The sequence below is a fragment of the Oncorhynchus masou genome, chromosome 24 (assembly GCF_036934945.1).
Source record: "Oncorhynchus masou masou isolate Uvic2021 chromosome 24, UVic_Omas_1.1, whole genome shotgun sequence".
Taxonomy (NCBI): Eukaryota; Metazoa; Chordata; class Actinopteri; order Salmoniformes; family Salmonidae; genus Oncorhynchus; species Oncorhynchus masou.
Window position 1 is genome coordinate 72,694,647 of NC_088235.1, and position 14,011 is coordinate 72,708,657.

Below are 14,011 nucleotides of genomic sequence, written 5' to 3' on the forward strand. Positions count from 1 at the left end.
GACAATACATGAACAACTCACCTCTAGCTAGGCAAGAGCCGTGTGTATGTGGACTGTGTGTGTGTGTTTTGAAAATGCCATGAAGAACCGCACGTGAGCGTGTGAATGGGAAGTGGTTTGAGAGGACCCACGGTTTCCGAGGACCATTTGGTGAGGAAGTGGGTGAGAGTGGGACAGGGAAAGAAATATGTGAAAAAGAACCATGTTGCATATCAAGCTGTTTATTTTCCTGCATGGAATGGTGAACACAAAAAAAAAAGATGCCGAGATGCATTTATAATAGGGGCATCCTTTGGCTGTCTATGTCATTGTCTTCTGCCTAAACTAATTTTTAAATGCATTAAAAAAACAAAAACACTCTTCTTACCAATTTCCTCAGAATTACCTAGATTTAGCTTCATCAACACTGATGCAACAAATAACCTTCAACATATAGCATACTGTAACATCCATTTACAATGGGCTTTTCACCTCAATACCCTATACTTTTTAAGTATAGGAATACGCTATACCATCAAAAGAAGAACAAGTCCTTAAATACATACAAAAAGGAAAGAAAAAAAAGAAAAAGATAAGGAAACAGGAAACAGGAAAGTTTTCAACTTAAATCCAGTTCCCATGGAACAAACAAAACCAGTTCTATTAATGTGGCCTTAATACAAACAATCAGATAATTCACAACACTAGTTTTTTCCTCATTTAATTAATGTTACAAAAGTCCTGCATTATAAAATAGGGCAGCTTTAAAATCAGTGTAATTAATAAAACTATACAACATACAAACAACACGTCTCCCAGTCAGGCCTTTCGGCCCTTGCTTGCTCTATAGCTTTTTTCTCTCTCTCTCTTTCTCATCATCACCACATCTTTCCTCCACTTCTGTACCCATAACTAAACGACACACACAACACAAGAACAAAAACAGACTGCCCAAACTATTGCTTTTAGTCTTTCTTTTTTTCTTTCTTTCTTTAAAAAGGGTGCAATTTTGTCGTATTTTACACACAGCCAAATCTTGCTGATTAGATGCTAGGCTGTCCACAACAAGGTTTTGTGACAAAAATGTCCGTGCAATTGTTTTTTTTTCTTCCCTTCGCTCTTTTAAAGCCCTGGAAGCAGTTTTTCAATAATTCTCACTATTGTCATTTATTTCATATTTTAGTGCAGATAATTAAGAAAGTAATGCCCAACTCATCGCTAAAGGGTAGGCAAGAACAAAGACAAAACAAAAACGGTCCTACTAAATGAAACACACAACCCACGCAAGTGTTACTACTAAACCATCACGTTGGACACCTTGGGAAAGGCTTCCCAATACTCAAACCGTCGTTATTTAAAAATGATATATGTAATAGACAGATAAACAATTCATATATATGCAATTTGGAAGTCCGTTTGAAGTAAAGGGTATAGAAAGTGGGAGTTTTGTTCTTGTTGGACGTCATATTTCTTAGTCTGTCGAAAATGTGGATTTTGTGATGGAGAGGAAGTTTGACTTGTTGAAAGGCTTGCTTGTGACCAAGAATATACAAAAAGGAGAACCCTACTATATTTTGCGGTCATCTTGTACGTGTCGAATACAAATAAAGTCAAGTACCCGAGCGAGGCTGACTAGGCTTTCCGAAACCTTTGTTCTCCATGAGTGAGTCTGCCAAATGGACCGACCCCCAACCATGCAGCCAGTCAAGTGCAGGCTAACTTTATAAAAAATAAAATTAAAAAGATCACCCCAAAAAAACGACTAAATACAATGACTAGTGTATGTCTACATGAGTGCAAGCAGGTATTGCATATATCTTTCTCATTATTCACTTCTGGGAGAAAAAAAGACGGAAAACAAAAAAACAGGAAGACTCCAAAACAAAAGGTCGTTTCCATTTAGAAATGTCTGCAACATCCATAAATATCAATAGACTAGTATTCTCAACATTCTCAAACAAATGGGTTTCAAGTAGGGGGCGGCTCAGGGGTTAACTAAACTATCTACAAGATACAAAGCTAAGAGCTCTATTCCTACTCACTGAACTACTAAAAATGGGGCCCTATCAGGGTGATTGACTCTGGCCTCGTTTAACAGCAGTACAAGACAGAGATAGTATGTCAGTTCCTGTACTCACACAGCACTTCGATGTTGCATCATAGAGAGAAAAAGCACTGTTGTATACGGGCCTGAGAGGTCTTCCAATAGCAGATGTAATACTGCATATTATAACCAGCAATTTCATTATATTTCATGTTCCTTATCAGTATTACAACTGTGATCACTCCTACACAATGGGAGGTGGGGGATGAAACTAATAAATCCAAAGGGGGGGAAAAAATGTAACTCTCCACATTGGAACATTGTGCAACAACTCGGGACTAGACCATCGCTCAAGGCACATTGATGAGGAACAATTGTTTCGTGCAATTTGAGAACATACAAACAAAATATATATACTTTAAGAAGAAACGAGAACTGATCAGTTCAAGAGGGAACGAAATAGGAAAAACGACTCCGAAATGATGAGAAGCGAATAAGAGTCTTAAAGACGTTCAGCTGGTTGATTGTGAAGGACAGCAGTAAAAAAAAAAGCCTCGAGGGGCCAAACAAATATAGACTATTGGCAAGTGCCTGATGTTGGGATTACAATAGTGTCTTTATTCACTAACTCTACATAATCTATGTAAAAATTTGTCACTAACACTAGAACATGCAGATTTTTTTTGTTGATTTTTTAAATAGTTTTAATACGTTTTTGATCGACAGTGGATGAGTCGGTCATAAGAGTGTATATATATAGTATGTATAGTATAGGAAACAAAAACAAAAACAAAACTTTAATAAAATGGTAATTTGCATGCGAAGCAACTGAAAAGCTTCGCCGTCTGGTTGCGATCTTGCCTTCATGTAGATATCAATGTGTTCGCAACACAAATGCTCACAGAGGGTCCCTCTGCTTTTTCTCTTTCTCACTGAACTTCCACCCCCAGCCCATAAGCCAACTGCAGGAATAAGTGCTTCCGATTGGACAAGGCTTAGAGAAGGTCTAGCCAATCAAACCAGAACTTGGACGCCCATATAATATAATTTTTACAACAAAGTTGTTCCGGATTTTGCCTCATGAGAATTTAAGCCGCTAATTCTTTATTTAAAATCATGTGCTTTCTTAAAATAAGTTAATCATTTTGCATAAAAAAAATAAAAAATGAATCGCAGTCAAAAGCTGCAAGAGATGCTTTAAAATTATATTTCTTAAAGGGATTTTTTGTTCTACAATACAAACAAATTTACAAGATGAACAAACAAAAAATACAGCTCCCCTTATTTTCTCACAAGGCTATCGTTCTAATTGACGTTTTTTTTTGTACCCCGATATTTTAGAGTCCCGGAGGTGTGAAAGGACTAGGAAGAAAAATATATATACTTTTCACCAATTGTTTCAACGACCTATCTTACAAAGACATTTAACTATCCAACCGCTATCCAACGAAATTGCACTTTCCTCAATTCAATATTCCACTGTTCACGTAAGTCACGGATGTCTCCTGTCTAGTCAGTTAGTAGAATTACAGACCTTCTACCTGCCCTTTGCATTGTATAGCATCGTACAGACCGTTAGTTTGTGGGTTGATCGGAAAGAACTGAAATTACCTTTATACAAAAAATGAAACATGAACAAGCCTCCCAGACAGAAGTTATTTTCTCACAAGCCTCTCGTTGAAATACTTCTCTTCTCGTTGCAGCCTATTTACCAGCTTCAATATGTCACCCGATTGACCGATATTAAACATCAATACCCCATCCCCTCCGTCGTTCCCCTGCCCTATGAGTTCACGGTGTGATGGTTGGTAGGTTGCTCTCCTCTGCATGGGGTTCCATTTGCACTGCTAGATGTCCCTGGAAAAGCCATGTGGCCGGGTGAAGGCCTTCAGCCTCTTGGTATGGCTGTGGGGGGAGAGTCCCTCCTCAGGGTTGAGTGTGAGATAGGGTGGGGTGTGGATAGATGGCGGGGCGGTGGTGGTGGTGGTGGTGGGGGGGGGGGGGGGTATTAACTGGTTGGTATCCGACCCAGCTAAAACCTCCACATCCGCGAGCCACCCAACCAGGGGCAATAACCCCCAACAAACTCAACAGAGTCCGGAAACAACCAGAGAGAGGGGGAAAGGGGGCAAAGATGGAGAGGAAACAAGAGCTTTGATCTTCCCCTCGTTTCGGCACATACACGTACACGGGACGCATAGCTCTCTGTCCCTTTCTCGCCCGCCGGACCCTCTTCAAAGTTCGGCTACGACGACGAAAGGTATAGGGAAGCTCTTTGATTTAGTCACATGATTATGCCCCCTCCGTGGCAAAGTGGGGTGGACGAGAAGAAAGAAAAGGAACAAGACGACGTGCACTTTCCCAGGATATATAGGCTGCTAGCTCTCTTCCAATAAACAGTTGAGGTGACTGGTACTATATATGAATATAGGCATATAAACCAACCATGAATGGGGGATATATATGGGCTATATAGATATATAGTGTATCTAGCAGTGAGTAGCTCTCCTCTTGTTTTCTGGGGGGGGGGTGTTGTTGTAGCCATGCTGATGCTCTAGTCTCTTAGGCGCTGGGGATGAGGAGACAGTGACAGATTTGGGGGGGGCAGGGTGTTGGGCTTCTCTCTGTCAGACGTGGGCACGTTTGCGGGGTGTTGGTCGGTTCAGGTCGGGTCGCACTCAGGGGAGAAAGTAGGGGTCCAGCGATCTGTCCAGCGGGCGGCGAGGGGGTCTGGAGTCCTTATCCCAGGTACCACTGCAAAACAGCGAGAAGGACAGAGGGAGAGAAGAAGAGCATACATTTCAGATAAAGTTCATTTAAGCAGACAGTAAGTCCTATTGTTATGTCCGAGTCTGATACGTCAGCCCGCGCAGTTCCTTTTTCTCAAGAGTCGTTGCTCTCTCTCTCTCTACTTAGTACCTAGTTGCCATGGTGTTCCTATACTCTCCTGCCAGCCAGTCACATTGTGCCTTCTTCTCTGAACAATTTCAGCCATAAAATTCAGCCATACATGATCAAATAGCAACACCCACTGGATTCTCCAATTACATCAAATGAACTACAGGACAAAATACAAACTCTCCAACCCAAAAATACCTATGAGGTTGATGGTATCCTAAATTAAATAATGAAATATACAGACCCCAATTGGCTATACTTAAACTCTTTAACATCATCCTCAACTCTGGCATCTTCCTCAATATTTGGAACAAAGGACTTTGACCCAAATAACTACCATGAGACATGCGTCAACAGCAACCTTAGGAAAATCCTCTGCATTATATCATTAACAGCCGACTCGTACATTTCCTCAGTGCAAACAATGTACTGAACAAATGTCAAATTGGCTTTTTACCAAATTACTGTACGCCAGACCACGTATTCACCCTGCACACCTTAATTGACTAACAGACAAACCAAAACAGAGGTAAAGACTTCTCATGCTTTGTTGATTTCAAAAAAGCTTTCAACTCAATTTAGCATGAAGGCCTGCTATATACATTTATGGAAAGTGGTGTTGAGGGAAAAATTGGCAAAAACAATTATGTATTTCCCCGGGGGGGTGAGACAGGGATGCAGGTTAAGCCCCACCCTCTTCAATATATACAGTGCCTTGCGAAAGTATTTGGCCCCCTTGAACTTTGTGACCTTTTGCCACATTTCAGGATTCAAACATAAAGATAAAAATCTGTATTTTTTGTGAAGAATTAACAAGTGGGACACAATCATGAAGTGGAACGACATTTATTGGATATTTAAAACTTTTTTAACAAATCAAAAAATGAAAATTTGGGCATGCAAAATTATTCAGCCCCCTTAAGTTAATACGTTGTAGCGCCACCTTTTGCTGCGATTACAGCTGTAAGTCGCTTGGGGTATGTCTCTATCAGTTTTGCACATCGAGAAACTGAAATTTTTTCCCATTCCTCCTTGCAAAACAGCTCGAGCTCAGTGAGGTTGGATGGAGAGCATTTATGAACAGCAGTTTTCAGTTCTTTCCACAGATTCTCGATTGGATTCAGGTCTGGACTTTGACTTGGCCATTCTAACACCTGGATATGTTTATTTTTGAACCATTCCATTGTAGATTTTGCTTTATGTTTTGGATCATTGTCTTGTTGGAAGACAAATCTCGGTCCCAATCTCAGGTCTTTTGCAGACCCCATCAGGTTTTCTTCCAGAATGGTCCTGTATTTGGCTCTATCCATCTTCCCATCAATTTTAACCATCTTCCCTGTCCCTGCTGAAGAAAAGCAGGCCCAAACCATGATGCTGCCACCAGCATGTTTGACAGTGGGGATGGGTGATGAGCTGTGTTGTTTTTACGGCAAACATAACATTTTGCATTGTTGCCAAAAAGTTCAATTTTGGTTTCATCTGACCAGAGCACCTTCTTCCACATGTTTGGTGTGTCTCCCAGGTGGCTTGTGGCAAACTTTAAACAACACTTTTTATGGATATCTTTAAGAAATGGCTTTCTTCTTGCCACTCTTCCATAAAGAACAGATTTGTGCAATATACGACTGATTGTTGTCCTATGGACAGAGTCTCCCACCTCAGCTGTAGATCTCTGCAGTTCATCCAGAGTGATCATGGGCCTCTTGGCTGCATCTCTGATCAGTCTTCTCCTTGTATGAGCTGAAAGTTTAGAGGGATGGCCAGGTCTTGGTAGATTTGCAGTGGTCTGATACTCCTTCCATTTCAATATTATCGCTTGCACAGTGCTCCTTGGGATGTTTAAAGCTTGGGAAATCTTTTTGTATCCAAATCCGGCTTTAAACTTCTTCACAACAGTATCTCGGACCTGCCTGGTGTGTTCCTTGTTCTTCATGATGCTCTCTGCGCTTTTAACGGACCTCTGAGACTATCACCGTGCAGGAGCATTTATACGGAGACTTGATTACACACAGGGGGATTGTATTTATCATCATTAGTCATTTAGGTCAACATTGGATCATTCAGAGATCCTCACTGAACTTCTGGAGAGAGTTTGCTGCACTGAAAGTAAAGGGGCTGAATAATTTTGCACGCCAAATTTTTCATTTTTTGATTTGTTAAAAAAGTTTGAAATATCCAATAAATGTCGTTCCACTTCATGATTGTGTCCCACTTGTTGTTGATTCTTCACAAAAAAATACAGTTTTATATCTTTATGTTTGAAGCCTGAAATGTGGCAAAAGGTTGCAAAGTTCAAGGGGGCCGAATACTTTCGCAAGGCACTGTATATATTCGGCCTATATATATATATATTGAAGAGGGTGGGGCTTAAGCTGCATCCCTGTCTCACCCTCCCGGGGATTATTTTTGTGCGTGCCAATTTTATATATATATCAATGAATTGGTGAGGGCACTAGAACAGTCTGCAGCACCCGGTCTCACCCTACTAGAAACTGAAGTCAAATGTCTACTGTTTGCTGATGATCTGGTGCTTCTGTCCCCAACCAAGGAGGGCATACAGCAGCACCTAGATCTTCTGCACATATTCTGTCAGACCTGGGCCCTGACAGTAAATCTTAGTAATACAAAAATAATAGGTGTTCCAAAAAAGGTTCACAAATACAAATTCCATCATCTAGACACCATTGCCCTAGAGCACACAAAAAAACTATACACACCTCGGCCTAAACATCAGCACCACAGGTAACTTCCACAAAGCTGTGAATGTTCTGAGAGACAAGGCAAGAAGGGCCTTCTACCACATCAAAAGGAACAGAAAAAACCCATTGACCTTTATGGTTGTGAGGTCTGGGGTCCGCTCACCAACCAAGTATTCACAAAATGGGACAAGCACCAAATTGAGTCTCTGCATGCAGAATTCTGCAAAAATATCCTCTGTGTACAACGTAAAACACCAAATAATGCACGCAGAGCAGAATTAGGCCGATATCCGTTCATTATCAAAATCCAAATAAAGAGCCGTTAAATTCTACAACCACCCAAAAGGAAACGATTCCCAAACCTTCCATAACAAAGCCATTACCTACATAGAAATTAACCTGGAGAAGAGCCGCCTAAGCAAGCTGGTCCTGGGGATCTGTTCACAAACACAAACAGACCCCACAGAGCCCCAGGACAGCAACACAATTAGACCCAACCAAATCATGAGAAAACAAAAAGATAATTACTTGACACATTGGAAAAAATTAACAAAAAAACAGAGCAAACTAGAATGCTATTTGGCCCTAAACAGAGAGTACACAGTGGCAGAAAACCTGACCACTGTGACTGACCCAAAATTAAGGACTATGTACAGACTCAGTGAGCAGAGCCTTGCTATTGAGAAAGGTAGCCGAAGGCAGACCTGACTCTCAAGAGAAGACAGAATATGTGCACATGTAACAGTATAATTTTAAACCGTCTCCTCGCCCATACCCGGGCGCGAACCAGGGACCCTCTGCACACATCAACAACAGTCACCCTCGAAGCATCGTTACCCATCGCTCCACAAAAGCCGCGGCCCTTGCAGAGCAAGGGGAACTACTACTTCAAGGTCTCAGAGCAAGTGACGTCACTGATTGAAACACTATTTAGCGCGTACCACCTCTAACTAAGCTAGCCATTTCACATCCGTTACACTCACCCCCCTTTTGACCTTCCTCCTTTTCTGCAGCAACCAGTCATCCGGGTCAACAGCATCAATGTAACAGTATAACTTTAGACCGTCCCCTCGCCCATACCCGGGCGCAAACCAGGGTCCCTCTGCACACATCAACAACTGACACCCACAAAGCATCGTTACCCATCGCTTCACAAAAGCCGCGGCCCTTGCAGAGCAAGGGGAACTACTACTTCAAGGTCTCAGAGCAAGTGACGTCACTGATTGACGTCACCGCTAACTAAGCTAGCCGTTTCACATCCGTTACACACACTGGCCACAAAATGAGGTGGAAATGGAGCTGCACTTCCTAAACTCCTGCCAAATGTATGACCATATTAGAGACACATATTTACATTTGATTACACAGACCCACAAAGAACACGAAAACAAATCCAATTTGATCAACTCCCACATCTATTAGGTGAAATTCTAGTGTGCCACCACATCAGCAAGATTTGTGACCTGTTGCCACAAGAAAATGGTAACCTGTGAAGAACAAAACACCATTGCAAATATAACCTATATTTATTTATTTTCACTTTTGTACTTGAACTATTTGCACATCCTCACAAAACTGTATATAGACATAATATGACATTTGAAATGTTTAATTGTTTATCCTCTTTCTCCCTCTCTTCTCTCACTCGGCCTCTTTCTCCCTCTCTTCCCTCACTCGGCCTCTTTCTCCCTCTCTTCCCTCACTCGGCCTCTTTCTCCCTCTCTTCCCTCACTCGGCCTCTTTCTCCCTCTCTTCTCTCACTCGGCCTCTTTCTCCCTCTCTTCCCTCACTCGGCCTCTTTCTCCCTCTCTTCCCTCACTCGGCCTCTCTTCCCTCACTCTGCCTCTTTCTCCCTCTTCTCTCACTCGGCCTCTTTCTCCCTCTTCTCTCACTCGGCCTCTTTCTTTCCCTCGTCCCTCACTCGGCCTCTTTCTCCCTCTTCTCTCACTCGGCCTCTTTCTCTCCCTCTTCCCACACTCGGCCTCTTTCTCTCCCTCTTCCCTCTTTCTCTTTTCTCCTCACTCCTTCTCTCCTGTCCCGCTGTATTCTCCCTTATCACTGTTCCATGAGTTCAGAGCAGATAGACGCTGCCGCAGACACTGTGCTACTGATTCAGAGGGAGCTCACACACACACACGCACACGCACACGCACACGCACACACACACACACACGGAAACAAACCTTGTGTACACCGCTGGTTTCAATGCACGAAAGCAAACAATATGAGCAAATAACAGACTAGCGTCTCTCCTTTTTGGTTCACTTATTAATGTACTCAAAACACAAGGAATGAAATCATCTTGAACATAAAGTATTCCATATAGTGGAAAGAAGCATCAAACTAAGTCATGGGACTAGAGGGGTGAAATGACCCAAGGCTAAAACGAAAGGCCTGGTGTTTCAAATGAAGGCATTGTTTGAGTGTGTGCTTGTGCGTTGTGTATATTATGTGTGTGGTGTCTGTCCTGTGCGTTGTGTGCGAGTCAGTGTGTGTGCTCCTGCACGTTGCTAGCCGCTCTTTTCCTGCCCGCCCAGGCCTGTGAGTGTGCTGGCTCGTGACTCGTTGAAATTCTACTGCCGGACCTGCGCACGCTGCTGCTCGGCGGCAGAGAAGACTGGAAGGTTAGTTTTTAATCAATACAAGTTGCTGACGCTAGGACTTTCTGCCTCGCTCACTTTCTCTCTCTCTCTCTCTTTCTCTCTCTGCAGTGCAGCTCCCTCCCTCCCCCCATCCTTGTCTACTGGTAACCCCCCCCCGGACTCCTTTTTCATCTCATCCCTCCTTCACTACTTCCCTCCCGCCCCCCTTCTTCCCCCTGTCCTGGGGAGACAGGCTCTTGCAGACCAGACGGTGTGTGTGTGTGGACAGTGGGGTAGTGTTACCACACAGTGGACTGGTGCTGGTAGTTGTGATTTAGAATACAGATACTCAGACACTGTGTCAGGGCACAGTACTACAAGCCTAGAAAGAGAGAAAAAGATGGGGATGAAAGAGGGGAGGGCGAGAGAGCGAGAGATGACGAAAGAAAGCAAGAAACACACACACACAAGTAGCAGACGGACACGTTCAATTGATTACCAGTGTGTGTCTTGTTAGTAGAACCAGAGGAAGATGTTATTGGGGACATGTGTTGCTCTGCTAGGCTAGACTGGGGTGGTTGGAGCTGGAACCGGTGCCCCAGGGCTCCACTATAACTCTAACCATTACACTGTGGTGTGTTCCAGTGCCCACAGGAATGCCCACCAGATGCCCGGTCGGGGATGAGCAATACCATGTGTTGTGGGGCCCGAGCGGGCACAGGGGGGAGAAATGGCCTTTGTGACCCCCCCGTGTGCCACTAGTGACCTCACACACATGTACGCACACACACACACACACACACACACAGAGATAGAGAAAGAGGGAATGACCCCTCTGTGCCCGCTGTCCGTGGTGAGGGAGGCAAATAAAAGCAACGTTGTTTTTATTCGGTGGTCTGATGGAACACAAACTGGTGTTTGTTACAAAGACCATACTTCTGTCATTCTCTCTTCCCCTCCATCCTTCGCCCTCTCTCTTTCACTGAATCCATGCCCCTCTCTTTCTCCCTTCCGTCTCTCTCCTCCCTCCCTCCCTCCCTTTCTGAATGAGACATAAAACTGTAAAGACACAGACCTGTGTGTTTGGAGAACGACAGCTCTTCTTTTGTGTGGTTACAGCCTGGGCCTAGATTCACATGAAAAAACTTCTTATGCAAAAACGTAAGAAGCTTCTACTGAGAAAATGTGCAAATCGTAAGTGCAATTCCTTAACAATATCTTTAGTTTTAATGATTTCCTTACGAACTTCTGCATTTTTTCCGTACAAATTTTCTTGAGATGTTTGTTGCTAGGAAACCGTTTCAGCTAGCTGTCTAGCTAGCAATGGCAATCGCGTTAGCATATTTCATTCTGAGATTACTGTTCTAAAACATGTTATTCTGTTTAAAATAATCAATATTGAAACTTTCAGATTCATTTTGTGAGTGAATTAAACATGTTAAATTGCTTTCATGAGCCTTTTCTCTCACTGCCCTTAGTTTTTATTTTTTTGTTTTATTATTTAACTAGGCAAGTCAGTTAAGAACAAATTCTTATTTACAATGACGGCCTACCCCGGCCAAACCCGGACGACGCTGGGCCAATCGTGTGCCGCCCAATGGGACTCCCAATCACGGCCGGATGTGATACAGCCTGGATTCAAACCAGACCTCTTGCACTGGGATGCAAGTGCCTTAGACAGCTGCGCCACTCGGAAGCCCAGTTTAAGATAAAGGTTTAGCTGTCTTGGAATTAAGAACATTTGCAATAACTTTATTTTCAAGAATCTGACTTCTTCTTAACGCTTTGCTTAAGGAGAAACATAAGAAATAGCACAAGAACATTTCCAAGAACCTTTTTGAGGAATAGCAACTTTGCTTAACTTCCTTCTTAAGTCTGTAGTTAACTACAGAGAAAATGGCAGTTAAGAAGAAATTTCTTCTTAAGAAGGTTTTTGTGAATCTGTGCCCTGTTCTTTCTTCAGGACATTCCTTCTACCTCCAATCTGGGGCCTAGATAGATAGAAATCACACAACCAGACCAGTAAAAGTGGTGGCGGTGGTGAGGGCAACTATTTAATAGGAGAGACAGCGAGAAGGGACGACAGAAAGAAAAATGTAAACATTTAAAAGAGAGAGGGAGACCTAGAGTCCCAGGGTTGGAACAGTAAATAACACACAGGCCCAGGGAGAGAGAAAGGTGGGGATTCCAACCCTCACACTCTAGCTCTGCAGCTGTTTGCTCTGGGGCTGTCTGTGTGTGTGTGTGTGTGTGTGTGTGTGTGTGTGTGTGTGTGTGTGTGTGTGTGTGTGTGTGTGTGTGTGTGTGTGTGCACAGTACGACGCTAGCAGCAGGTAACAGACAGCCGCTCTGCGCTCATCCGTCTGGGTGTCCTATCTGAGCGCTTTCAAGGTGAAGCTAGTTTCATATGGATGGGTTGGCGCGCACACACGCGCAGGCTGACAGACACACACACAGACACTTCACACTTGAGTCATGGAGTCAAGCGTGGCGCAGTGTGGAGCGAGAGAGAAGCAGAAGAGACGGGTAGTTGGGAGAAAGGACACACACTCGGGGAAAGAGTGTGGTGTGGGATCTTAGCCTGTTCCTTTAAACTCCCTTTCAATGGAACCAGTAATCTCATCACGTGGAGAAGTGCTGACTCAGGCCGCTGGGTAAAGTGCCTGCAGATGAGTGTCATCTCGGAGGAGTTCAGCCTCATGTAATGCAAACCAGCTCCCAGCACCCAGAGTGGTGCGCTTATGAAACCACCTCTCCCTCGCGCCCCACGTCCCTTCCCTCTACCCCTCTATTATTCCACCTCGACCCTCTCCGCCACCAGCCTCCTCTCTGCTAGGCCCGCCATTCTCTCCACCACTGTTTCCATCTCACTCGTTCCACCTCCGTCTTCCCCTCTCTCCATCTCATCCCTTCTCTGCCCCCCCCCCCCAGCCTCCACATCTCCCTCTACCCATTCATCTCCCCTCTGTCGCCCCTCCCGTCTCTGTCCTTTCCTCTCCCTCCATAATTTACAGCTCCCTGAGGGATGAGCAGACACTCACCCCACGGACTTATTTACATGCACACCTATCAGCAACACTGCAACACACTACACCTTACACTATGCCTGCGTTCCAAATGGCACCCTGTTACCTTTAAAGGCCACTACTTTTGACCTATGATACACGACCAGAGTATCCTGCGGGTCTCTTTCAGTGCACACTAGAACCAACACCTCAAACTAGCTGACTATCAGTGAAATGACTAGTATTGTAATGCTTCGTCATTAGCATTATTAGCAGCGTTAGCTATTCCTGGTCTGTGGATGCTGTAATATTAATGCCCCTACAGTTGCATTGATGAGTGACAGGTGGCTGTCTTAGACAAGGTCTGCTTATAAGAATATGCATCAGAATTACTGTGGGAGAGTAGACAGATCAGAGCATCTCCCCCTGCTGGATCAACCAGGTCATGACCCCCCCCCCCCCAATAAAAATCTCTAAATATTTACATAGTGACTCCTAACATGACTTTACACATGACACGCTGATTATGTTTATGGTAGCCCTAAAATAAACAATTTATAGGACGCAAACCTGTAACTTTCATACACATTTTATCCCCTCAGTTTAAGTATAGGGGCAGCCCTTATTAAGACCGGAAAACAGAAAGCTACAGATTGCACCTTTTAATTTGTCCCTCCCAAACGTGTACTAATGTCCTATATTCAGAGAGAAGTGGCTGTGAGGCGACTGTCTGTGTGTGTGTGTGTGTGTGTGTGTGTGTGTGTGTGTGTGTGTGTGTGTGTGTGTGTGTGTGTGTGTGTGTGT

General features: G+C 43.8%; 1 protein-coding gene across 6 annotated transcripts in view; it reads right to left on the bottom strand.

The window, feature by feature from the left end:
* Positions 1 to 205: 205 nt before the first annotated feature.
* The window catches only part of nfia (nuclear factor I/A), a 181,432-nt gene continuing 167,626 nt past the window's right edge, over positions 206 to 14,011 (bottom strand). For all 6 annotated transcript variants that reach the window (XM_064934776.1, XM_064934775.1, XM_064934778.1 and 3 more), the window contains one exon: positions 206 to 4,777. In XM_064934776.1, coding sequence (XP_064790848.1) covers positions 4,763 to 4,777 — 15 coding nt within the window. In that variant the 3' untranslated portion in view covers positions 206 to 4,762. The remainder of the gene's footprint in view (positions 4,778 to 14,011) is intronic.